Genomic DNA, 26713 nt, shown 5'->3' with positions numbered 1-26713 from the left:
TCTTGACCCTCATCTAGCAACAGCCTGGGAGCATCATCCCTCCCTGCCCCACACATTGTGTGGAAAGGGAGTACCTCTGATTACACAGTTGAACCTGGCAGTACCAACAAGGGAATCCACTGGGAGCCCCACTACCAGTGAGTATCCAGGGACGGGATCTCCACTGGCGCTGGCCCTCCTCTCCATCTCCAAGAGAAGCTGGGGGAACCAGAAAGCACCTGCAGGACAGACCCTGCCACAAAAGCAGGCAGCTGGCACGGAAGCCTGAGTATAGGCTGCTCTGTCCAGAAACACAAATTGTAGTAGATGCCCTGAATACTACTGAGAAAAAAAATAGGCAACGACTTGGGTGGATCTTCAGGGGCTTATGCAGAACAAAAAGCCAATTCTACCACTATCTCCCTTCCCCTTCACAAGCCTTGCCTGCCACTAGCCTTAGCTACAGGAGGATTTTTAGGAGAAATCTCACCTTTGAATGAAGACTGAAATATTGATACTTATCTGAAACTCTTGCTTGCAATGAGCTTATGTTTTGTGAAATAAAGAAATCCTGAGAAGGTATATCACCTAAGAGTGAGAATAAGAACCCCGAGTCTTGCCCAAAATTGTATCCGAAGGCAGGATAAAATTATTCCCACTAAATAAAATTTAAAGAGTAGGAGACAAATAGAACTTGTGTTTCGATTGCATAAGATATCGCATGTTTAGCATCTTGGTCAACATGAGTTTACATTGTAACCAATGTTATCATTAAGGTGCTACACAAACCTGAATGACATCAGTTGTACACAGGAGAGTTGTATTAAGGCAGAAGTATAACTAATCATGGTTTAAAAAGATGAGTATAGGTGGCAAGGTGACCAGTGGAGTGGACTGTGATGGTCAGTGTTACGTGTCAGCTAGGCTAGACTACAATGCCCAGTGTTTCAATCAAACCCTAATCCAGGTGTTGCTGGGAAGATATTTTTGTATATGTGATTAAAGTCCATAATCAATTGACTTAAATAAGGGAGATTATCCTAGAAAACCTGGGCAAACCTGCTTCGCTCAGCTGGCCAGCCTGCCGGGCAGAGTGAAGGCTTCCCTGAAGACGGCATCGCCTGCGTAGACGGCAGCTGACTCTCATGCCCCGGGCTTTGCGTCTGCCCGTCTTGACTGCTTGCCCTTTGAACTTAGGACTGTCTAGCCAGCCCCCACAGTCACCTGGGGCAATTTCCTGCAATAAAGTCCTTAATGTACTTTCCTACTGGTTCTGTTTCTCTGCTTGAACTCTGACTGATGCCAATTTTGTCTATCATCCTTATTCTTCTCCATTAATAAGACCCCCCAAGCAATGAAGTCAGTCTCCTTACCCCAACTTTAACCAAGTTCATGTCACCCGGATTCCTGGCCCTTCCTCGCTGCCTGGCTGTGCAGACCCCACCCATGCTAAAGGTGTGACTCGAATCCAGCCTTACCCAGCATTTCTCCCCTTCGCGCCTCATCTCCTTTCCATGTGGTGCCTATATTCTGACCATTTTCTGTATTCAATTTCGCCTTTGACCAGGGACAATCTCATAGTATTTTCTTAGTATATAATACAGCCACCCCCATATGCCCCATATTCCTGCTAATTTTAAAGTCCTTGGGAACAAGAATCAGATCTCCAGTTGCCCAAGTGTCACCCACCATGCTTGGCTCCCTGTTGGACCCAAAGCAGATGCTTATTTGCATATGTCTGATATCAGCGTGTATCCACGGATGAGTGACTCAAAAAGAGGCGAGATTTACAGGAATTGGTGCTCAATGAAACTAAATTTCTCAGTGAAACCCTAACATAACAGTAGCCAAAATAAAGTGTGGAATCAGCTATGTGCACAGATTTGGGGATGGATTAGAATTATAAGTATGCCACATGCCAATTAATAGAAATAAAAATAGTTTCTTGTTCTGATTATTATCTCCCAAGTGTTTTCTGAATCCAGTGATTTCAGGAATGATGGAGGCCTCTAGCATTATATTTCATCACAGGCGACTGAGGTGTGATAGTGCTGGAAAGAAAAAAAAAGTGGAAAGAAAAAAAAATGAGGGTGAGTCCTCTTCATTGGGGGACTCGTCAAAACTTAGCAATGGAAGATTAAATGGCAGGTTCTCCATAGTAGGAGCATTGAGTACCCAAATAAAACTAGTTAGAAAACATTAGAAGGTGTATTTTACCTCCTAAAAGAAACAAATCTTCTAGCTATCAAAGAAGCACAGTGGTAGCAGGAGGTATTGATCCAGAGCAACAGCTTGAGAAAGGATGCAAGAAAACACACACTTGTACTCAAAGTTCCCTTCCAAACATAGAAATTGTCACTTGTTCTCAATCCAAAAGCTGTCCACAGACGACCAGAAAATGCAGAGGTGTAGAGGGCTGATGAAGCAAAGTAGGTCAATTTGCTAGAGCACCTCCTATCTAGTCACTACATCCCGTGCTCCCAGCGTGATCTCTCATTAAGTCATCAGAAAATCCTGAGACGTAGATACCACTATCCCCATATTTAGGGATGAGAGCACCAAGGCTCAGGGAAGTTGAGTAATTTCCCCCCAAGTCACTCCCTTAGTAATTGCTAGAGCCTGGAATTGGACGCAAAGCAGCCTAATGTTCAAAAACAACTCTTTTTTCATGTTACATCTCCATAGAAACAAAAACCTAAACAGAACAGGTTTATTTTCTATACGTTTTGATTATCCCTTAGTGATGTCATTGGACTGAAGACTTCTGTTAAGTAGAAGCTGGAGAGCGTAGGGCCTCCTCTGACGGCCCGTGAGCTCCAGGCTTCCCAGTCTGCGTATGTTACCTAGCAGTTATTCCCTCGAATGCCCATTTAGACAACGTGCAGTAATAAAATCAAACGTTAACAGACAGAAACACTCGCTCCCTCCTCCAGCCACGGTGACAGCGGAATCAAGGAGACAGGAGCAAGGGGATGATTGCCGGGGTCTCCATCATCACATTAGCTGCCAGCAGGAATTCCGTGCGGCGGAAAACTGACTTTGACAACTCCTTTGCTGACAGACTAATAAACTCAGTTGCATGTCCTGCTATAACGACAGACGGTTTTATTTCCTTTTTATGTTTTCTATGTATATTTACTTATCCAAAAGTCCTATTTATGCTAGTATCTTAAAATTGCGTACTATAGCTATGGGACTGAAGGATGATTTACAAGGCAGTTTGAGAGCTACTGGGGATGGGGTGTGGGGGCCCTAAGAAACAGGCTTTAAATAAAAAGGAGTCTCAGTTGTTTCACCACATTAAAAACGGGAAGTTTCTCTACATGATGGCTAACGGGAAGCCTGACAGAGGCTGTGGGTGTCACCTCATCAACTCTCTTCCACCTTCCTCCCATAAGGAGGGCCCGCAAGCACATTTCAAGGAAATGCCAATAAGTTGAAAATTGGAGCTTTATTCCCTCAACATTTATTTTGCATGAGCAATGTCCCAGACCTCGTGCTGGGTGTCAGGGACATATGCAAGAAAAGCCAAAGTATCTGTCTCAAGGAGCTCAAACTAACGCCAGAGAAATATCAAAAGCCAATTACTGCAACCACGCATGCACATGGAGGGATACTTGAGCAGAGTGTTGAGTGGAATAGAGAATTATCTGGAAGACAAGTCAGAAAGAACATTCGAGGAAGAAATAACTGCAAGGCCAAAATATGGGAGCGTTAAAAAGAACGTGATGTGCTCAGGGAGTGAATGGTCCATCAGAACTGCTGGAACATGGACACCCACGGGGCCACGGCTGGAGACAGTTTGTGACCTAAGGGGACTTCAAATAATGAAGGCCCTCACTTGTGGACCTCTAATAGCAAAGTTTTTTGTTTTGTTTTGTTTTGTTTTAATTAAGATTACGGAAAACCACCAAAAAATATGAAGCAGGGCAGTGATACAATCAAAGTTGCTACAAAAACTAAATTTTAAAATAACTCTGGAATTTTGCTAACAACCACTGACCTTGTCTAGAGCATAAGATACCTGAAGAATCTTGGAAGAAGTCACAATATTCAGGTTTTTGTCCTACGAGGGTCTTGGCACTGAATGTCCTTGGACTCCTGCTACTAAACTGCTCTGAATCGCGTGTCTTTCCTCTGTACATTAGAGAAAAGAGCACCCGCCTTGTCCGTCTGCAAGGTTGCAGTGGGAACAAAATGATGTAAATACATAAGAAGGAACCTATGAGGAAGGGTTATGATCATCCTTGTCAGAGAGATTTCACACCCATTGATTCATGAATTTATCTCAGTAGCACTAAAGGGCAGATTCTATTATTTTCCCTTGAATATGGCATAAGATTCTATTATTTTGCCTTGAGTATGGCACAAGTGAGGCTCAACTTGCTGAAATAACTTGCCATAGTTCACAGTGTTATTGTGTTACAGAATTGTAATGAATGAAGAAATATTTCCTGAATTTTGTTTCTGAATTGCATAGTGAAAGTATTTTTGCGAGATTCAGACTGAACACAATGGAAATTCCTCTATTTCGTGACAGATTAGACAGTCAAGTCAGCAATGGTTTAAAATAAAACTGATAACCTGTATTGAACAATCACAGCATCTCTTCATTTTCTCATTGCTTATTACTCCTAGGACTCTCTGAGTTGACTCATTCCAAATGGAAACCCCAGCAATTCAACCCAACCAAATGCTTCAGGGTAAAGCTGTAGGAGCTCTAAATATCTGGGACCCTTATAAAACACCCCTCATATTTTAACTTGTTTTACTTTTAAAGCCTATTTGAGGTGATAATGTCAATGAACACTTAGTGTTTTCGATAGATAAGAGATAGGATATTTGATCTGTGCAAATGTTATTCTGGGCCAGAATATTAGAAAATGGTTAATGTAAGAAATAGAAACTATAAAGTGTGATAATAGCACACCACAGTGAGTCAACACACCCATCCCGAGTCCTGCCACTAAAGAAAATCGAAATCATCTTCTTAGTAGGCATGTACAATCCATGTATAATCCACGTTGTATTTATGAGAAATAATGGATTACAAAACAGTGACTTGTCTGAGGTCATTTGTGGCAGAGAGAACCTGACTCACGCCTCCTGAGCCCCAGTCTGGGGTTCTGTTGGTGACATTGTGTCTCTTGCTTCTTCCACTGATGGCAACATCTGTGCCAAAACCTAATCTCTGTTTAGTAATCTATAGCGGAAAAAGTGTTCCTACAGTGATATGATTTGGTACATCATCTGATACCTCTTATTTGAAAAATATTCCTTAACTTTAAGGAAAATAATTTCAAAATTTATAGTAGATACCATTTAACTTGGAAAGACCAAATGTCACATGCTGTGCCAGACGTGCTCTCTCCTTCATCTCTCATCCCCATAATAACCATGTAAAGAAGTTACCATTACTTTAGAGATGAAGCAACCGAGGCAGCAAGTAGTTAAATAATTTGTCTAATGCTGGAAAGCTATTGATAACTCCGATCTGTTTGGACCCAAAGTGGAGGCCCAGATGAAAAATAAATGTTCATATACTGAGCGTAATATGTATGAATATTACAGATTCCTTTTTGCTCATGAGACATGCTAGGGCTTTGCATTTCTCTGGAAATTAGTCTTCTGTTGATTGAAATACATTAGAAATAAGTGATCATTGTTCTTGCTTAATGTTCAAAGTAAATATCAATAATTCTCCAAAGGAAGGGAACATCAACAATTAAATTATCTTCAGTTAATTATCTTCTCTCATATTTTGGAATCTTTTGTTGCTTCTAGGGCTTTGGAATAAAGCTAAAACTTGTGATTACATTTCTTGCACTTTGTCAACACAGTGTAAGTATTTGAAGTTGGCTTTACTAGAGCTTCAATGAACAAAAAGATGGGGGAGGATAGAGGGAGAGACATAAAGAAAGAGGAGGGAAAGAACAAATAAAACAAAGTAACATGTTGAAGATGACTGTGAGAAAGTCTTAAATCACTGAGATGTATTGAAAAGGAAGAAAATCAATCCAAGGTAAACATGCCTTTCGTTCCTCCCCTCTCTGATAAGAAGGCTTTGCATTTAAACCCTGCTATGTTCCGTAAGATATTTGAGAGCTTCTTCTTTCCACTTAGAGCTGCTGTAATGTGACGAGGAAGTGCTTTCAAGTTATCTAGAACTGAGTTCAAATCCCACATCCACCAGTGCTGTGGCTTTAAGCATTTTGACCATAAAAGAATGTTTACATTGTTTGATTGTCTATGATATGGTCTCGGGAGCCGAGTATGCAAAGAGGAGTGCACAGAAAGTTCGGGAAGGGAAACAGAACCAGCCCATTTTGACCTGGCGGAGCACGTGTGAGAGGGTGCTGAAGGAGCAGGAGCAGCACTAAGCGAGGTCCCGGTGGGCATCTGCAGGAGTTGCCAGCTTCCTCAGGCAAGGAAAGCAGGAAGAAGTCTTTCTGGTCCAGAGATTCTCAAAGGTGAAGACCCAGTTGTTGGAAGAACTGCCGTGGTCTCACAGGGTCGCAGCTGAGGAGGTGAGGTGGCCCCAGAAAGTGAGACGACATATACGAAGCGCCAAGTACAGTTGCGACACTTACCTGGGCTCAGTAAATGTCGGTTATTCCCTTCCCCTAGGTTGGTGCCTCGGGTGGACCCCAAACACCCTCCACGCTCACCCTTATTATGGGTCCTTCCTTTGAATCTCACCTTGAAAAACACCCTCCTGAGACTCCCCTGTCTCCTCAACCCCGGCCCTGTGTACCGGCCCAGTCACTGCTCTTGGAGGACGCGCACATTCAGTTCAGGCCACTTGGGTCTCTCCCTTCACGGAGGAGCAGCCCCTCAGAGTCAATCCTGTGTGCTCAGTTGCACACGGCATTACCTGGCGTTACCTGCTTATTCATGGACTCAGGGATGTTGGTCTTTTCTCCCAACTCAGTTGCACACGGCATTACCTGGCGTTACCTGCTTATTCATGGACTCAGGGATGTTGGTCTTTTCTCCCAAAGGAGAATGAATCCCTCTCCATGTCAGGGAACGCTTCTGACTCACCTGTTCCCTGCCAACACCTAAGAGAGTCATCAGCCACCAAGTGCCCTTGGAACAGCAAATGCCAATGCTTTCCAGTTCTGCCCCAGGCACAGGATACCTATAGAAAAATGGGTTCCTTTTCCCTTTTTCTTTCCTTTATTGTGTTTGTCTTCAACTTCTTTTTTAAATGTCCATCCAGGCATTCAACAATTACCAACTACTATGATGGAAGAGTAACTTGAGGAATGCTATGTACATTTCTGTGTATAGTTTGTTCCTGAAACACTCACCTTCTGCCATCTAAGTTACACTTTTTCTTTGTGTTTACTTTAATTTTTTTCTCACTGGTTCTTCTTGATTATGGCTCAGATGTGCTTCTTCTTGAGTCCCTTAAAATGTTTTACTTTTCAGCTTCCACCCTTGAGACCACCCCACCTGACTGACTTCATCTACTCAGAAAGCTTCAGCCACTGTATGCCCACTGGTTCTGATCTTCCCCTGGGCCTTCACTCTAGAACATTCTGGCTAACTCTGCCCAGTGGGCACCTTTCCAGGCAAACACTGTGCCCCACACTGAACCGTGACAGCATCTGCTAAACCTCCTCCCCTTCCTGCAAGTCCTCTATCTATTCAGACAGTAGCTCACATGCAACAGGGACTTGGCACTAACCAGGTACCATGCCAAACACTTTATAGACATCCTCTTACACGGTCCTTACAGTATTTGCATGAGACTCTTGCTATCATTAGCCCCATATCACAGATGAGGAAGTTAAAGCACATAGCTCTCACGCAGCTTGTCCTAGGTCACACAGCGTGTAAGCTGCAGGGCTGGATTTGACACTACCTGTCACACTGAGCCAGACCTCAGCACTTAGTTACTGCATTCTTCATCCTTGAAGTCTTCCAAGCTAAAAGGCTAAAAGTCATCCTTCTCTCTACTATGTTCAATTTGTCTTCAAGACTCCTTGATCCAATTTTAGATATGCCTTTCACACCGGGTCCTGCTTTCTAGCTTGTTCTGGCTGTCATTATTTGCTGCCCACACAATTGCAAATAGCATCCAGTATCTCTGCCTTGCAGCCACATCTTCCAACTTCAGTACTTGCTCCACATACCAGCACAATTATATTTCCAAAGGGAAACCGACAAACAAAGCAAACAACAAAACAAATATTAGCTACTCAATCCTCAATATGAAAATGAAACCAACAAACTGTGGCTGGCTGCTAGTTGCCCAGTGGAAAAGCAAGCTCCTTCTCAATTTATCACCTGCCTTCTGCTCTGGCTGCATTTCCTGCATCTCCATCTTCCCGCCTTTCATCTTAGAGTCCAGCTGCGCCAGCTGTCTCAGAGCCCCTCCTTGCTGCATGACATGTCATGTCCCTCTGCCTTTGCACATGCTGCTCACTCTTCCTGGAAGGCCGTCTCCTGGCACTTCTTGCCCATCCTTCAAGTCTGCTCAAAGGTCAGTTATTCTGAAAGTTTTCTCACCTTCTTGAGAGAGTGATAGTGCTCTTGCCCCAGTAACTCAACATTGCTAGGTGCATATACCTCATAAACTCATTTATCTATTTGTTCGCACACTGAAGAGTAGATATCTACTAAGTGCCAGGGAATAGACCAGGGGCGAGAGACACAGGAAGGATTCAGACATCATCCCGTCCTTACCGAGTTCCCATCTACTGGCACACTGAATTATTTTATTTCTGCTTAATTTTCTGTCTCATCATTTCCATAATAGGCACTATATGTTACCAGCAGCTTGCGTGTGGTTAGTACAAATATAAGTATGACAGAGCTCCTTCTCCAAAGAAGTTTATAGCCTCAGTAGGGGAGTTAACATGAGTAAAAATAATGATGACACAAAAGGCTGTGGTTGGTGTCATAAGACAAAGCAGGGTGTGGATTTAACAATTCGTTTTTCTTCTTCTTCCTCTTCTTCGCGTGTGTAGTTGCAGCTGAGAACAATCTGCTGTTGGCACTGAGGGTTAATAACGGAGATGGATTGTTTTGGATCCTGATAAGAAACTCATAGAGTAATATTAGGATATGCATTGAGCTAAGAGATATGAGCAATATTTTAAAATAAATCTTATCATTACTAGAATCCCTTATCCTCTCCAAAATTTATTTCAGCAACCCAGATGCTATGCAGCCAGATGACCATTTACCTACGGTTAAACCAAGTGCTACCTCTCTGTGATGATTACTGTAGACTGATAGGCAGACAACTTGATATGCTTCCAGTCAATACCTGGCTATTGACTGCCCAATGGAAGAAGCACTATAGCAGGCTTGGGAGAGGAAGAAAGCTGACATCCTCTTGCAAAGCTGAAAAATGAGCTAAAGGGCATTGTTAGGATGTCAGAGAAGCTACACTGTGGAAAGGGATTAGCAGAGGCTGAGAAGTGGTGAAGGGACCTTGAGCAGGGCCCACGTGAATGTCATCAGATGAAGAGATTGAGAAGATCAAGGACAGCCCCACACAAGAGGAAGTATATAGGGGATGATAAGTAAGTGTTTGAATCACTTATTGAATCTGTGCAATGTGAGAATAATTGTTAAATTCATAGTTACGGATACAAGATGTGCTTCCAAACGGTACTTGTTGAGTGATAAAAGAAAATTCTATGGAAATAATCTTAGTCCTATTATACAAGTCATCTAAAAAAACCCACTTTAAAAAAAAAAACCTGGAGCTCGCCATGAGGGTCAATGGTAATATCCATCTCAATATGCAACTGGTACTGAAAAAAGACATGCCAACTAGTTTTGTACGTTATAGTAAACAATGCTTGCAGAGAAGGTGAAACAAGATCTCAGAAAATAGTGATCAGAGTATAAACTATACTAAGGGTTTAGGAAGGCAAGTTGGAAATATGAATCAAGGCCCTTAAAACTACTTAAAATCTTTGGCTGGATAATGCCATTTCTGAGGCTAGCTCAAGTAAATAATTGAACTTGTGAGGTTAAAATTACTTAAGCACAAAGATGCTCAACATAGTGTTAATTACAATAATAAATATTTGGAAAAAACACAGGACCCCTTCCCCACCAAAAAATATTAAAATCATTGAGTATAAAAACAAAAATGTCACTGGACTATTTATTATTTAGTTATTAAAGTGATATTTTTAGATGTTACAATGGCATGTGAAAAGCTTCGGGAAGTGCACTTTGATTTTTTTCTAGAGGAAAGTTCTTTACAGGAATCCCATCTGGGTTTCAGGAACGATTGGCTACAGTTACTCATGTTTTCCTTACTGGATTCAAACACTTGTAATGTCCCACAACGAAGCTTATTTATTCCTACCACCATGCCTTCCCCTTGGCAATCCCCCTGTTTTCAGTGGGCTTCACTTTTCCTTTTATCTATTCCAATTTTAACTGTCCTTCAAGTCCTAAGTCTCTACCTCCTTCCACAATGCTGTCCTGATGATTCTAGAACACAGAAACTTTTCACCTTTCAGTCTTGTAGAACTGCATTTTCAATTATCATTTCACACTTTCCTACTGTCTCAAGCAATATGAAGGATGTCATGAATGTTCTATCACCAAATTTATATACAGAAGTTTGCGAATATCTTACTTGTCTGAGAGAACAAACTCTGGTATCTGCAGCCATATTCCCTTGGCTACAGTCCCAGTCTCCACCACTTATTCGCCGTGCAGCCTTGTGGAAGCTATGCAACTTCTCCAGGCCTCACTGTCCTCATCTGTAAAATGGGGATAATAATACTATCCATCTCACTCTATCATTTTGTTGATATATAGATTTCTATCTATCTGTCTATGCACTAATCTCCCACAAACAAAACCTGTTCCTTTAAATCTTAATTCGTATTCCTAAAAAGGGGACATGGTATACCCTGAGCAAGACATACCCTGACTACTTAGCAGTTTGGCTTCCATTATGCAGCCTCCTGAACTTGCACACTGGATACAGCTGCCTCTGGTTGTAACTGACTCCGGTGGTCTGAGGACACTGAACCTTGCTTGGGTTGCCAGGGCTCGATCTGGCCTGCGAGCATTGTTTACCTCTGTTGAATAGGACACAACCTCAAGAAGAAACTTCCTAACCCTAACAACATACAACATAGAATAGTGTCCATGGCACTTTCTGGGGCAAGGGATGGCCCAAGTTTTGTCCTGATACAGGGAAGCTGCCACAGATTGGCTAGGAATTGCCCACACACTCATCACCTGCTTCTTAAAGAGGTGATTTGGGAAAATGTGTGTTTGAAAAGTGACCTAACTTACATACCCAAGTTTGTATGTGTCTTCAGCTAAGGAGGAAAGAAAATTGAGAGGGAATGAGAATATCTCTACTGTCAACAGCAGCCTGCTGTGTCTAAAGACGGGGAGGTTCCATGTTGCTGTTCCTTGCAGAGTCCAGTGTGCCGTTCTCACCCAGCCTCCTCCCTCAGCCACAAGGCTGGACAAAAGAAGTTAATCTCCTCTGTCCTAAGTCAGTCCTATTGGTTCACACTTACTGAATAAAACGTACCAATATGAAAACAAAAACAAAATGCCTACCCTCAAAGAGCTTGAAAAATACTAAGGAAACACTCAAGAAGTGATCAGTTTTACATATTATAACTATTTTATCAATCTCAAGAACTTGAATTTATTGCCCCAATTGTAGACCATTGCTCCAACGAAACATGTCTCAACACGCCAAGGATTCTGTGGTTTCCACGGAGCCGGCCTGGAGGCTTGTTTGTTGCTGTTTCTGCCCGAGGGCATCCTGGGTGCCGCCTGCATTGCTCTCACCTCCGCTGTCCCTGTGGGGGCACAGGCGTGTTGCCGACACGAAAGCATCCACTGATTCCGTCCATTTAAAAAGTGACTCAAAACAGTGGTCTTCACCAACCGAAGGACGAGGAAATTAATCAGAGGGAGGACAAACTTTTGAATTGCACAGGCATCCAAGGTGTGCTTGCCAAACGTCCAGATATCCAAGGGCCTTTGATTTGTCCTGGCTGGGTGCCCAGAAGGGGAGACAAAGTTTCACAAAGTTGCAGCCCACAGTGTAGGCACTGAGCAATTTCACAGAAAGGGGAATGGGAAAGTGTTTAAAAAAATGATATTTTTAAGGCTTTGTATGTTGAGTATCTTGCTCATCAGCCTCGACAGTGTTCCTTTAAAAATCAGCACTTCACCTCCATTGATTTTCAACTTCACACTTTTTCTAAAAAAGCTAGAAATTTTCTATTTTTAGCCTGATAGATGCAGTAAATTAAAGGAGAGCAGCATCCATAGAAATGAACTCCTCAAAAAATTGTTACATTACTTTTGGAGAAAATGAGCAGAATAAGAGAATGTCATACTGTGATTTGGCTGGAATTTGGTTTGCTTTGACTTAAATCTTTTTCAGGGTTCTGCTGTCTTGCGACTAAATGAACGACCATCCCGGCCTCCTCTGCGCTCACAGGAGCTCGGCCCTGACACTCTGGGCGGTCCTGTGCATGTCCTGAAGTATTTCTGCACAGGTACGTGCTGTTCTTGGCTATTTGAGGCTAATATTTCTAGAACCAGATGTAAAACCTATGGATTGGTATTTATTGGGAATCTTAGGTAAATCATATAATTTTAGCCTTAGATGAGGCCACAAGAATTAGTTCTCTTTGATAGGATTTGTGGGGGGAAAAAAGGAGCTTTGAAATGATAAAATTATGGACTTACTAAGTGTAAGAGCTAGGTAAAATTTAAATTTAATCTCTCTCGTTCCACTGTTCTCTTCACTATTCCAAATTTTTAAATAGAAAATTTAAATAAGATATTTTATTATAAAAGCAAACAATGTTTTTCATTTCCCCAGGCAATTAACAGAAATGACAACGTCATGCTCTGATGGCCAGTGGCCCGTTTCTTCTCTGATTTGGTCAGACTCGCCCGTGGACATCGCCGGTGAGCGCTGAGTTCCAAGGCACAGAAGAGGCCATGGAATGGCTGAGAGGTTTCGGGGGGAGAGTGTCAACATTGCTCATCCTCCATCAGTCTAGTTCCTGCCCAGCTGGCACCTGCCACGTCTCTTTCGCAGCCCTGAGTGCCAGCCGCGCCACAGCAGGCATGCGAGAAAGCCGAGATCCTTCCCTGAGTGCCAGCTCTCACTGGAGTACTCAGAATAGCTCCAGCCCTTGGCTTGGCTCTTCCATCTTTCTAAAAGATCCTTCTCCCACCCCTCTACCTTCTAAGCCAATTTCAAACTTCTCATTTTCCATGACATCTCCTCCAACTACAGCCAGAACTTTCAGATATGCCTTTTTCAATTACACTTCAGTGCATTTTGCCCAGTTAGGCACACAATTCTCTAAATGGTGGCTCTTCTCTATTTCGTCATGTGTTTTTGTTTTGTGCTCCCAATAAGACAATAAAGTTATAAGAATCTAGGCTCATATTCTTCACTCATTTTTGTTCCTTATTCCTCACTGTTGGTATAGCCTAGCCCCCCTCACTCTGCCCCTTCTCCCTCTCCCCCTCACCTCGGCATTCCCCAGCCCTGGGGAACTATGTGCAGATTCAGACTTTCTGCAGAGGACCATAATGTTTTATGCCTCCATTTCTTTTGTTTCTTCTAAGTATCCTTCCCACCCCCCTACCCCCGCCCCCCGGCCATATTCCTACTACAAGATCGGCTCAGACTTTCTATTTGGAGTCTCTGTAACACTGAAATCAACAGGTCGTCATCAGCACTTATCGCCAACATCCTGGTTCTGTTTTCTCACATTCTGCGGTAAAATCTCATTGCAGCCCCTATTGAAGTTGGGGGTGCCCATGCGACTTTATTTGGCCACTGGAATGTGGGAGTGTAAGTAATATTCACTACTTCTAGGTAGGAGCTTTTAAAAGCTAGCACATGCTAGCTTCTTTCCCCATGTTTCCCTCTCCCTACCGTAGTTCCATTCCAGATGATGGAACCTCTGTGACCATCCAAGAATGAAGACAATTTGGATGAAGGGCCCCTACCAATGTGTGATGGGCATGTAACATAGACATGGCATGACCACTTGTTACTTAGACCACTGACATGTTGTCTATTACAGCAGCATGACTTGGCCTATCAGGACAACGCAATTGAATTAACAGCCCCCTCGTGTTACCTCTGCCTCAACACGTATTCAACTGCATTGTCATTGCCTCGTTTCCTGTTTGCCTTGCTGCTAGATCACAAACTCCGTGAGCCTGTGGCTTATATCCATGCATCCCCCGTGCCCACCACAGTGTTCACGTATAGTATTCTCTCAAAAACCACATGTTGAATAAATGAATAAAAAGTGCCCACCCCATGCCAAACACATCCTGACATTAACATGGTATTCCTGAAGTTCTGCCCACTCCTCTGTGTGCAAACTGTAAATCTACTCACGGTTATGGCAGGTGGCACCAGTGTAACTTGTGTCACTGCAGTTACAGTAGAAAGTAGTCCAGGACTGGGAGCAGCTTCCTCCGTGTTCACAGTAGTTTGGCAAACACCTAGTGGGAAAAAACACAAAAGCAGACAAAGTAAACCCAATCAGTTGACATAAAGGGGAAAACAAAAATGTCTTGTAGCCACCTGCATGAATTAACAATGGAAATTGATTTGCTGTACTTGCATACCTATGTCAGACTTAAATGACATCAAAATAATACTAATGTTATGCTTTTACCACAAGAAGAAGCTCCACCTTGCTTTAGTGGGTAATGAAAGTCTCAGAGCGGATCTAGGTATTTAAGTGAAGGATTTTAATATTGGAGTAAATTCGTGGTGACTTAAAGTTAATTTGAAGTGTTCAGAATCCATAAGGTTTTTCATTTACTATAGAACAAAATGTATAAATGTAATAATTTTACATTTTTGAATGGTTTTGCATTTTTAAGGGAAAGAGGAGAGGGGTAAGTAATTGAGGTCACTGGTCTCATGCTTCTCTTTTAGGGGATAGCCAGGTATCTATTTTAAACTACACGAGGACAACATGAAATTTGTACAGGTGATACCCATTCATCTAACATGCAAAGAAATGCTATCATTTTTAAAAGTGTCAAATGTTATTCTTACAATAAGGCTGTCTTGACTCATGGTCAAAACAATATGTCTATTCTAAAAAATATTTTCACCACATGCATTAAAAATCTCCAAAACATTCATATAATTTGAATCAATAATCACACTTAGATGACTCTCTCTTAAGGGTAATGTTTAAAATATAAAACTATATATGCTAATGAGTGTTATTCACAATGACGACACTCACAATGGTAAATCAATGTAAGCGTCCAGCATTAGAAAATCAGGAAACATGTAGTACACAAAATTAACAGGCCATCATAAACTGCAACAAATGATGTGGACAAAAAAGATTTTAATAGACTGGGATTAGATTAAGGGAAAATTTAAGATATGAAGCATCAACATAACAAAATACTACACACATTCTATAAATTTCAGAAATGGTGGGAAGGGAAAACATCAAGAGTTATTGGGCGCAGGGGGGGAGGCAATGCTCAGTCCTGGACAGGGTCGCGGGCTGTGGGGGGGCTGACATCTGAGTCCCAATCTCGTTTACTGCGTGGCGCCCGTGGGTCACTCTCTGAGCCTCTTACGCTCCTGCCACTAAGAGATGGCCTGGCAAGTGCTCAATGAATGTAGTGAATAAGATCAGGACTAGAAGCAATGATAAATACTGGGATTCTTGAAAACAATCTTTATAGAGAGTCTGAGAGAGCAAAGAAAAAAATTCTATGAATTTAAAGAGAGAGAGGGTGTGAGCGATGGCGTTTCAGAAGTGGTGTAATACAATAAATGGGTTCATTGCGGAGCCTCTGACAATCTGAGGCAGCAAAAGTAAGATGATTTACTCTAAATGTCCTACATAGGTGGAAAACCCTCCAGCAGCGATTGTTTCAAAGCCCAGAAACTAATATCCCTGCATATGTTTGGACGTATTATTAGAAATTTTCTGCTCAGCACAGCAAACATACAATTGTGCTGACAGGGCTTATGGTTGGGAAAAGTTTGTTGATAACATCATGGCTCCAACTATGGCTTAAAGAACAGGAAAAAATATCCAGTGATTTTGAGTTTTGCGTTGGAATGTGTTCACAAAAACCAACCAAACAAATAAACAAACAAAAAATGTGTTCCACTCCCTTTCCAAATTCTACACTTCCTCTTGGTTCCCACCCGCTCTCCTGGTTTTGGGGGAGACAGAGGCACACAGGCTTGTCACTCAGGTGATCTGCAGTCCCTGTCCCCCTCTGAGCTGTTGCTGTGGAGGGACTTCCATAAACCTGGAGCATCGGTGTCCCCATCTACAAGGTCCGAGTAAGGAGCTCTCTTCCGGGCTTGCCCTGAAGGAAGCCTGGGGAGCTAGCGCTGTTTTGAACCCCTGTCCCCACATCCTTCTTTTGCATCCACGCTCCCTGTTTCTGAGCACGGCTGCCCTGCAGTCTCCCTTGTGCCACATTTTCCTCTTCCAAAGCTACGAGTTCTTCTATGAGCTCTCTACACCTGCTTCACCCCGTCCCACCTTACTCCCCCCAATGCACACGTGCACACATACTCTCTCTCTCATTTCCATGATTAGCAAATAATGGTATTAACGCTGGTCTCCCCCCCCAAAAAAATGTACTGTTTTAAGAATGAAAAACTGAGCAAAGTGAAGTCAGCAGGTGCTTATCCTTTAGTTTTCTTGATTTCAGTGCCAAGAAAGGTCAGCGTTGCCTCTTTTTGGAGGCTGAAGCTATAAGATAAAAAAAACTTGGACATTCTTTGGCTGTGTCTTCAGCTGTGAGAAGAAAGTTTGTCTGCAGTGAGACAGAGACAGAACAGCAGCAACACAAACCCGCTGGCCCGGCATGCGGCGAGAGGACGGCACCCTGAAAGCATCTCTGCAGTCGGTTCTTGCTCTCAAGATTTGGTCGCAGCCCCGAATCTTGGGCCGGCTGTTTGAATCTGCACTGGATTCTGTGAGATAGCCAGAGACCTTTCCAGAAAAAACCCTCCTTTCAATCAGGCTAGTTTGAGTTGGGATTCTCTTACTTTCAACTAATAGAATCTTAACTTTTTATAAGACAGCATCCTATAATTACAACCCCCCCCTTTTTCTTATATTCTACACTTTAAAATATCTATAAAACTCAAGATTACCACATCCAGTCAGGCATGCAAAGGGAGGGGCTTGGGGGAAAGCCATACAAAATATCTGGGCAGTTTGAACACATCTTTAATAAGCCTCACATGGACCTCGTTTTGCAGTGTTAATAAACACAATTTAGCAACAAAAATGTAGACCAGAAACTTATTCATCTATGGTCATTCAAAAAAACAGTTGTGTATTTCTGGAAGGGAAAAAAGAGTCCTTGGGTAAGGGGAAATCTAATATTCTTAGAATGAGAAAAACAATGAACGAGCACTTTCTGAGCTGCCTTTGAGCTTGGTTCATTTTGGCTCAATGCACATTGTGATTAGAAAAACTCATCTGTAAAGTAGATGCTTGAAATAAAAGATGCATAAGCCCATTTTCCTCACTTAAAAAGGGCAGTTTTACAAGTACAATTTCCATATTCTTTAATCAGTTCATTTGAACTGGTGTTTTGTTTCTTTTTCTCTCCACTTGGCGTAAACTGAGCACTGAAGACATGAACCCAGAAAAAGCCCCGCTCAGAGCTACTGTAGCGAAAAAAATGTATTACGTGCGAGGGTATTCACTCCCTTAGGTGTAAGGCTCTTAATTCAGATTTCTAGGAGATAATCACTCTGAACATCACCTTCTAAAATCCTAATGATATTGCACATATAACTGGATCTGGATGGACGTGGCTTCCTTTGCTGTACACTCTTCAACAAAACGGCTTTCTGTGTGGACTCAATAACTTTCCTGGTACTTTCAAAAGCTCAGGTAAGCTAGTACAGAGATGCACCCAGCGAAGACTAAGACAGTGTGGCAGACACACTGGAAGCTGTTTGCCTCTGTATAGAAGCAGAATGTGCACAGTTTTAAGGGAAGTGAAAAAAACAATTGAAAGAAAGGCAGAGAACAGTTAGAAATGAAAGGACAGAAAAAAAAAATCGCAGGCCAAAAATCATTATCACATGATAATTTATAATTTTCTCCCAAATCAAAATGTCTTCCAAAGGAGAAGCATCATTGCTGGGTGGGGCTGGGACAATCCAGGTAACAGATAAGGTGGGAAGGTTCACCCGGAGCAGCTAAGGGACTCTCAGTGGTAGAGCTCAGCCTCCAGGGGTATACGGTTCAGGCCCCACTGTTGTTGTTTTGTGGTATATTTGGTTGTTCACAGGAGATGAAAAGGAACAAAATATTTCTCTTTAAAGGCTGAAGCATAGCAATGGAGACAGTTAAAGAAACTGGATCCCCACCTCTCACCTCCCACAAAAATCAGCTCACGGTGGGTAACAGACTTAAACCTAAGCCATGAAACCATAAGAATTGTAGAAGAAAAATGCTGGAAAACCTCTCATAGACATAAGCCTAGGCAGAGAATTTATGAAGAAGACCCTAAAAGCAATCACAGCAACAACAAAAATAAACAAATGGGACCTGATCAAATTAAAAAGCTTCTGCACAGCCAAGGAAATAATTATTAGAGTGAATAGACAACCTACAAAATGGGAGAAAATATTTGCATGCTACACATCCAATAAAGGGCTGATAACTAGAATCTACAAAGAACTTAGGCTAATCGGCAAGAAAAAAAATCAAACAATCCCATTAAAAGGTGGGCAAAAGCCATGAACAGAAACTTTTCAAAAGAAGACAGACTAATGGCCAACAAACATATGAAAAAATGCTCAACATCTCTAATCATCAGGGAAATGCAAATCAAAACCACAATGAGATATCACTTAACTCCAGTGAGAATGGCCTTTATCAAAAAGTCCCAAGGCAATAAATATAGACATGAATGTGGAGAGATAAGAACACTCATACACTGGTGGTGGGACTGCAAACTAGTGCAACCTCTGTGGAAAATAGTAAGGAGATACCTCAAAGAACTGAAACTAGAACTACCATTTGATCCAGCAATCCCACTACTGGGAATTTACCCAAAGGAAAGAAAGACATTCTATTAAAAAGACACCTGCACTCAAATGTTTATAGCAGCACAATTCAAAATTGCAAAGATGTGGAAACAACCCAAGTCCATCAGTCCATGAGTGGATTAATAAAATGTGGTATATGTATACCATGGAGTACTACTTAGCCATAAAAAATGATGAACACCTCTTGTATTAACTGGATGGAGCTGGAGACCATTCTTCTAAGTGAAGTATCACAAGAATGGAAAAACAAACACAACATGTACTCACTATTAAATTGGAACTAATCAATCAACACTTATGTGCACATGTAGAAATAATATTCATTGGAAATCAAGCAGGTGGGGGGGGTGGAGTGGGAGGCAAATTCAGTCCTAACAGGTACAATGTACACTCTCTGGGGCATGGGCACAGTTATAACTTTGACTCAAACAGTACAAAAGCAATTTATGTAACCAAAATATTTTTATGCCCATAATATTCTGAAATAAAAAAATAATAATTTAAAAAACACATATACATGAAACTTTTATTAAGAGAGATTGTCTTCTGAGCCATAAAAGTTAATAAAATTAAAAAAAAAGAAAGTATTTCAAAGCAGGGAGAGGGGTTTACAGGATTATAGGCAATTGAGCCGCTTTTTAGACTAGAGGCAGAAATTTCTTAAAATTTAAAAGAGAGTCCAATTTCTAGCACCCTGGCGAGCACACTTCCAGCAGGAAACATTCTCTCTAGACTGGCATTAGGAAGAATAAAAGGACCCCTGAGTTTTCCTCCAGAAAGATCTGAGTCGTTATTTCCCTGTAACTTAGCTTTAGCTGGGGCTGAGCCGAAGTTCCCGGCCGGGCAGAGGGGCCTGGGAGAGTGCTAGGAAAAGCCATGGGAATCAAGATAGCTGGGGAAAATGCAGTCAGTCGGTTTGTTTTTAATTTGGAAAATTTCACATAAGAGATAAAAATTTTTGGCTTCTCTAAACAAAAATCTGATTACTGAGCAAATCTCATGACTACACCCCGGCACCCCCAAGTTTGTATTTTGAGTTCAGTCCTCTCTCCTAATTCCAGACTGCCTGCTGGACAGCTCCACTGGGTGTCTAATAGATACTTGGAACTTTGTAAACCCAAACCTGACTTTCTGATCTTCTCCCCTGCCCTGCCCTCTCCCCTCACCCGCTCCACCTGCATCCTTCGCTATCGCACTGGATGGCGACACCGCCCTCACCAATGTCCAGGCCCCGGAACTTGAAGATCCTCTCCTTCTCTCACAGCCTGCTTGCAAGGAGTGAGCGAGCCCTGCTGGCTGCTCCTTCAGGAGCTGACGTGCACCCGACCGCCTCTCACTCCCTCTCCTGACGCAGCTGCGGTCTGAGCCATCAGGATCTCTTACCTGAGCCACTGCAACTGTCAGCTAAGTGGTCTCCCAGCTTCCATCCTTGACCCCTCAGTGAATTCTCAACGAAAGAGCAAGGGGCATCCTTTAAACCGTAGGGCAGATCTTATTAAGACCCTCACTGCTGACTCCCTTTTGTATTCAGGGTAAAAGCAACATCCTTAAAATGACCTACCAGTTTTTACTGATCTTCACGCCCCCAACTCACCCTGCTCCCTTCCCTTTTCTGCAGCTGCCCCAGCCATGTTGAGCTCTTTGTTGTCCCCAGAGCACACCAGGGATGCTCCTTTGTCAGGGTCTTCACACAAAATCCTTTCTCCCCAGAATGCTCTTCCCAGATGTCCTCATGGTCCCTGGTTACACCGTAGCTCAAGTCTGTGCTCAAATGTCTGTCACCTTCTCAAGGAGCCTAGCACCATTATGCTACTTAAAGTTGCAACCCTTCCTCACTGGATACCTCCAGTCCCCCTTCCCTACCACATTTGTTTGTCCTTATCATTTATTGCCTTTGAACACATTGGGTACTGTGCTTATGCATTACATGAGTGATTTGTGTCTGTCTCTCTGAAAACGAATGTGAGCTCCATACGGGCATTGCCTGTTGTCTGTTTGGTTCACTAACATGCCCACAGCAGTAAGCAGGACAGGCACTCCACAAATGGTTGTTGACTGAGTGAGTGATGGGTGGGTGAGTGGACAGACATTTCTGGGGTGCAGAACCCACTGAGACTGGCCTTCTCCTGTTTACAGTGACCCTCTTGCCCCTGAGCAGCACAGCAAGAGCTGAGTGGGAAAGAGGAGACACAGGAGCCTCACCTGGGTGGCGAGGAAACAGGAACACGCAAAGAGAGACCCTTCTGTGCAGCCTCTGGGAGCGGCAATTGCGAGAAGGAGAGAAACTCGGATTCAGAGGATATGGTGAATTGGAGGCTCTTAGTAGTCATTTAGGGCTGCAAATAAAGGATGCAGTTCCTTTTGATTACTTATGACAATTTAGCTGTATTGTTGGGCCCTCACAACTTCATCGCCAAGCACTTAGAAAGATAATTGTCCTTAAATTGGATCAGAAGCAGAATCCTTTTGCATGATGCACCTTAGAGCTCCTTTTGGGAAATACCTAGCATTCCTGATGAAATCTGTGTGCAATTTTTGATAGGTTTTAATGAGAAAAAAGTCTGCTGAAAAATTCAATTTACCCATCTGGCTCACCTTGATTCTTGTTACCTGCAACCAGATATTCAAAAATGTAATAATCTTAAACCAGCATTATGACTATCCCAATAATATTTAACCAAACATAATTTTTTTCTGTCTAGTCTCCTACCAAGAGGCAATCTCCATCTCTGCTTTCTTACAGGCTTTTCTCTTGCCAAGGAGCTTGAAGAAAACTTTGACACGTGCTCACAATTACATCTGAGATGTTGCTTTGACAGTTGTACTTTCTCTGTTTTACAGATGAAGAAAGCGAGACTAGATGAGGGTAAATAACTTGTCCAAGTATGAAGTGACAGAGTCAGGAAGGCAAGCCATGCCACCTGTCACCGAAGCACTGTGTATCCTCCTACCAAATGCCAGATCATCTCCTTAGAAGCGAGCTCTCGGCACCCATCTGAGGGCATCGTTTCTGCCAGAGTGGGGGTGGGCGGCTCTGTGTAGTTCGCCTAGTGACTCCAGATTCTGTTATGCAACTTGGAGCTGTGAGTTTAGATGTTTTAAAGATATTTTTAGTAGGAAAAGAGATCTTAACAATATGACAAATGGATTAATAGGAAATAAATAAAACTGAACTAGAGAATAAAATACATATTTATTACATAATTAGCATAACAATGTACAATTCATTCTGTAAATTCTCTACAGTGAGAATCGGAGGTTTCAATTCCATTTTCAATCCCTCTTCACTGCTGATTTGTGAACTCTTTAAAATAGATTAACCAAGAAGATAGCCCCTGCCCCTGTCCTGCTTTTAAATTTCAGAGTTTTCAGATGACAGAGACTTTTTCTGTGTCTTAAGCCTATCTGAGTAAAAGTGGTTGCTTCATTGTTCTTAATACTAATGTAAGAAAATTTGGGGCTCTGCCTGCTTTCAGTAGGATATTATTATATCATTGTAATCCAAAGTCATTTAACCTATCCAGCATTTTATTGCATATTATTTAAAACAAACTTAAGAGTTGTATAATTATTCCCATACATGCAGAAAAACGCAAGAGCTCATCAATGCCTATTAAGCACATCCGTGTGATTAATAGATCCATCTGTAGTCTGTGAATCCAGGGATGTGGGCTTCACGGCCAGCCGGCTGTGGATGTTACGGGACCTCCACTGCGTGTCGACTCACAGGGACCAGCGTGCTCCACCCGAGTCACCCACAAGGATTACACCCAGATCTGCATCACTTAGCACGTTAAGCGTCTTCCTTAGGTATGCAATTTTTAAGACCAGAAATTTCTGAATTCAGTTTCAAAAGTTTAAGATAATCAAAACCACAGTATGAATGTTGGGGGTAAAGAAGAAATATGGTCTTGAGAGAGAAAAATGGTTCTAAAGTTGGTTTCGGCCAGAAACTTCTGTGCAATGTAATTTCCATCATACTGGGAGGAAATTAGCATTCCTGACTTTAAAGAAAATACTTAAGCATATTTATGATGGATTTTAATAGGATTAAGACTCAATGAATGAATGATTACTATAGCCCAGCTAAAGAAAAGAAAAAGAAAAAAAAAAAAAGACTCAATATCACTTGACTGTCAATCTTGCAAAGAACCTTACTTAGAATCTTAATGTCTTGCATTAAGTCTTACAGTGTAATAATCATTAACTGGGTTATAATTTTTATAAAAAATTTAATATTAAGTCTAACAAGAATTATCAAATTCTCCTTTCTTCCTATAAAAGTCCCCTGCCAAGATGAATCTTTGAATTAGACTGCTATAGGTCTTTTACCTTGTAGAAAGATTGTAATAAAACCTTGAAAATATTTTTAATAGCTCTTCTGATTTGCAATTTTTAAGGGAATTTGACCTTTTTCAGTGTGATCCTTGTAAACTTCAATTTAAAATGTGTGAGGCAACCGATTTAGACTTTTAATTGAAATCTTCCTTAGCAGAACATCTAAGGTAGAATTAAGGTCACTCAAGTTAAATGTTCATTCTCTGAATGTTTAAGTTTTATAAGTATTTGCCACATTCTGGAAATTTAATAAAATATATTATAGATGTAGTTTAAAATCTTTGAGAATACTTAAACAACTAAATACAGGACTAAACATTTCCAAAGTCCCCCTAGACCTGATTGCTAAAATCTGCTACACTTATAAATAGAATAAGATTTTATAAGCTGAATTAATAAAAAATAAGAAAGGAAATTTAAAGAACAAGGATTTTGACATTTTAAGAAATTCAATATGACTTTTTTAAAACCAAAAATAAACTTTGCCAACAGTCTGTTCTGCACCAAAACACTGGCATCAGCACTTGTGTTGACTCTTCATTCTGTTCTGAAATTCCCCCTTTGCCACCCACACCACCGGGGCCAACCTGGCTCCTCCCTCAGGCTCTGCACAAGCCTGGGAGCCTGATTCCCATTCGTACAGCCTGGAGCACTGAATTCTGGCTCTAGTTCCCCTGTCTTTATCCGTCTGTCACCATAGCGGGTCTCCAGTGAGAGCAGAGTGGGCATTCAAGCCCAACTCTCTGCCCTCCATCTCCCCCATCAAACTCTGGAAATAAAATTAAATGGGTGGGGCCTTTGCTCCTTTGGAACAAGGCTTATGTGGTAATGCACTCCTAATGATCACCCTTCGTTACAGCCCTCTATTGATCCGGGTACATTTTGTTACCTGTAAAAATTAAAAGGAAAGCGTCCTTTGTCTACGAAAATAAGCACAGAGGTTAACCATGTGTGCCCGAGTGCCTATCCTTCTAGTGCAGTTATTTAGACATAGGTACTTTTTATTTTTTTTTATTTTATTTTTTTTTTTTGAGACAGAGTCTCACTCTGTTGCCCAGGCTAGAGTGAGTGCCGTGGCATCAGCCTAGCTCACAGCAACCTCAAACTCCTGGGCTCAAGCGATCCTCCTGTCTCAGCCTCCCGAGTAGCTGGGACTACAGGCATGCGCCACCATGCCCGGCTAATTTTTTCTATATATATTTTTAGCTGCCCATATAATTTCTTTCTATTTTTAGTAGAGATGGGGTCTCGCTCTTGCTCAGGCTGGTCTCGAACTCCTGAGCTCAAACGATCCGCCCACCTCGGCCTCCCAGAGTGCTAGGATTACAGGCGTGAGCCACCGCGCCCGGCCCATAGGTACTTTTTAGACACATTCCCACCTCCCCAGAAATCTTCGACCTGAACACACCTAGAGATAGTCATCTCTTAAAGGGTAGGTCAGCATCAAGAAATATTCAGTGTACTTATATAAAAACTTACGGTAATAATTTTTCCTCACGGCTAAATTTCCCTCTTCTCTATTTCTCATAACAGAATCAAATGAATTGGATACCTATCGACAGGCCTTTGAAATCCCCAAACATACAGATAAATGTTCTCTATACGTGAGTCTGAATGTATTTACGATCTGTGGAGTTACCTCCCATTTTAAGAATTTTCATCCCTTCTTTGTACGAGTTGAAGGTCAGTTTCAATTTCTGTATGCTTTCCTTAGACACAAAAGAACAAAACATTTCAATATTCCTCAAAATGCAAGCTGACTAATGTAAGCTGTTTAATGAAGCTCATACATTAACAATCAGCTAGGTTGTGTTCCTTTGTCTGTTTGCTTTAATTAGCAGGCAACTGCATTGATCTTGTTTTGGTCAGATAGCTTTTCTGAAAGCTTTTGCAACCTATTTCTATGCCTCTCCATTCTAACAATTACCATAATCCCATTTTACCCCCACAGTTGGATCTTCATTATAACTGAAATTTGTTGTAATTACAGCAGATGCAAACATTAAGGAATTAAGGGAATAAAAAGAAAAGTGTCAGAAGTCAGTTTCCTAAATTTTCCAGGGTCTAGTTCACAGCAGGGAGTAAATTGTGGATTGTTGCTGAAAGGATCCCCAGATAATGGACAAAGTGATGATCAAATGAGTCTGCAGCACACATCAGCGGTCCCAGGAGCAGCGCTGGGTTCGGGAGGGAGCGGGCACCCGGCACGCGCCTCCCTCTCTCCACGCCACCGCAAACCTGAAGTTTGCCTCCAGGAGGCCCTCAGCGCTCTTCAAAGGCCAGTTCATAGCAGAGGACATTCAGAATCAGGAAGAATTCATCAATGTCATCCATACCAATCTTGTTAATATGAGCAGCAGCCCGAGGGTATGAAACCGCTAGGAAGTCCTTGCTACCTAGATACTTTAGGATCAAAGGAATGTACCCCCTACCCCCAAACAATAAAATAATATATACCAAAACATTCATCAAAAAGACGACTCCCTATTAGCCTGGTGTGCGTCATTTTGACTAAATAGGATAGAACTGAGTTTCTCTTATCAAATCCATTTATCTCAATGGCCCGGAAGTGGTCCCTCAGAATGGAAATACACCACACAATTTGCAGACAGGCTCCGGAATTCATGGGAGAGAAACCCGGTCAGGTTATTATTCTACCTCACATGCTTTAGGTAAAGGGTTTTGTGTTCCTTGCACTAGCAGGGTTTTGTTTAGCATAAGGAACATGGCACCTCAGTTGGAACATTGGGACTAATCAGGAAACGTAGAGCTCTCCAGATCCCTGTGATGTCTTATTCTTAAATTTTAGGATGTCGCTCAGATCCCACTACGAAGAGGAACAATTCTATTGTTTGACCTGGTGCTTCTCAAACTTTGGTGAGCTAGAAGATCCTGATGCAGAGGTTCTGCACTGGTGGTAAGTTCACAGGTTGTGCCCAGACTGATGGTTCCCAGACTGAACTGCGCGGCAGTGGTTTGGACTCCAGTCGAGAACCATTCTGTGGAGATGGTTCAGGGGTTGCAAATTGTGGAGTTTTATTTTTTTTTCTTTTCTTGTTTTTTGTCCCTTTTTTGGCAAATATTTCTAATTTTTTTTGGTAAGCTTTAAATTAAAATGGTATAGTTTTCAGATGTGTCATATATCCAATTTTAACACACTGCCCTAGGAATATGTCAGTTTTGTGCTCCAAGTTAACTGTGGAGAACTTGATGTAAATTTTCTCCTGCCTTCTCTGCTGTGTTCATGGGATCTTCTGGTGGGCGTGTTACCAGTGGGGCAGGATGTCACCCTGCTCTGTCAGGTGTCATCGGTCTGCTCAG

General features: G+C 42.1%; 1 protein-coding gene across 2 annotated transcripts in view; it reads right to left on the bottom strand.

The window, feature by feature from the left end:
* CNTNAP5 (contactin associated protein family member 5) overlaps positions 1–26713 on the bottom strand; it is a 770280-nt gene that overhangs the window by 289599 nt on the left and 453968 nt on the right. For both annotated transcript variants that reach the window (XM_069473762.1, XM_069473772.1), the window contains exon 11: positions 14375–14481. In XM_069473762.1, coding sequence (XP_069329863.1) covers positions 14375–14481 — 107 coding nt within the window. The remainder of the gene's footprint in view (positions 1–14374; positions 14482–26713) is intronic.

Source organism: Eulemur rufifrons, chromosome 1 (genome assembly GCF_041146395.1).
Source record: "Eulemur rufifrons isolate Redbay chromosome 1, OSU_ERuf_1, whole genome shotgun sequence".
In the NCBI taxonomy this organism is placed as follows: Eukaryota; Metazoa; Chordata; class Mammalia; order Primates; family Lemuridae; genus Eulemur; species Eulemur rufifrons.
The sequence above is the reverse complement of the archived record's forward strand: the minus strand, read 5'-3'. Positions and strand labels throughout refer to the sequence as shown.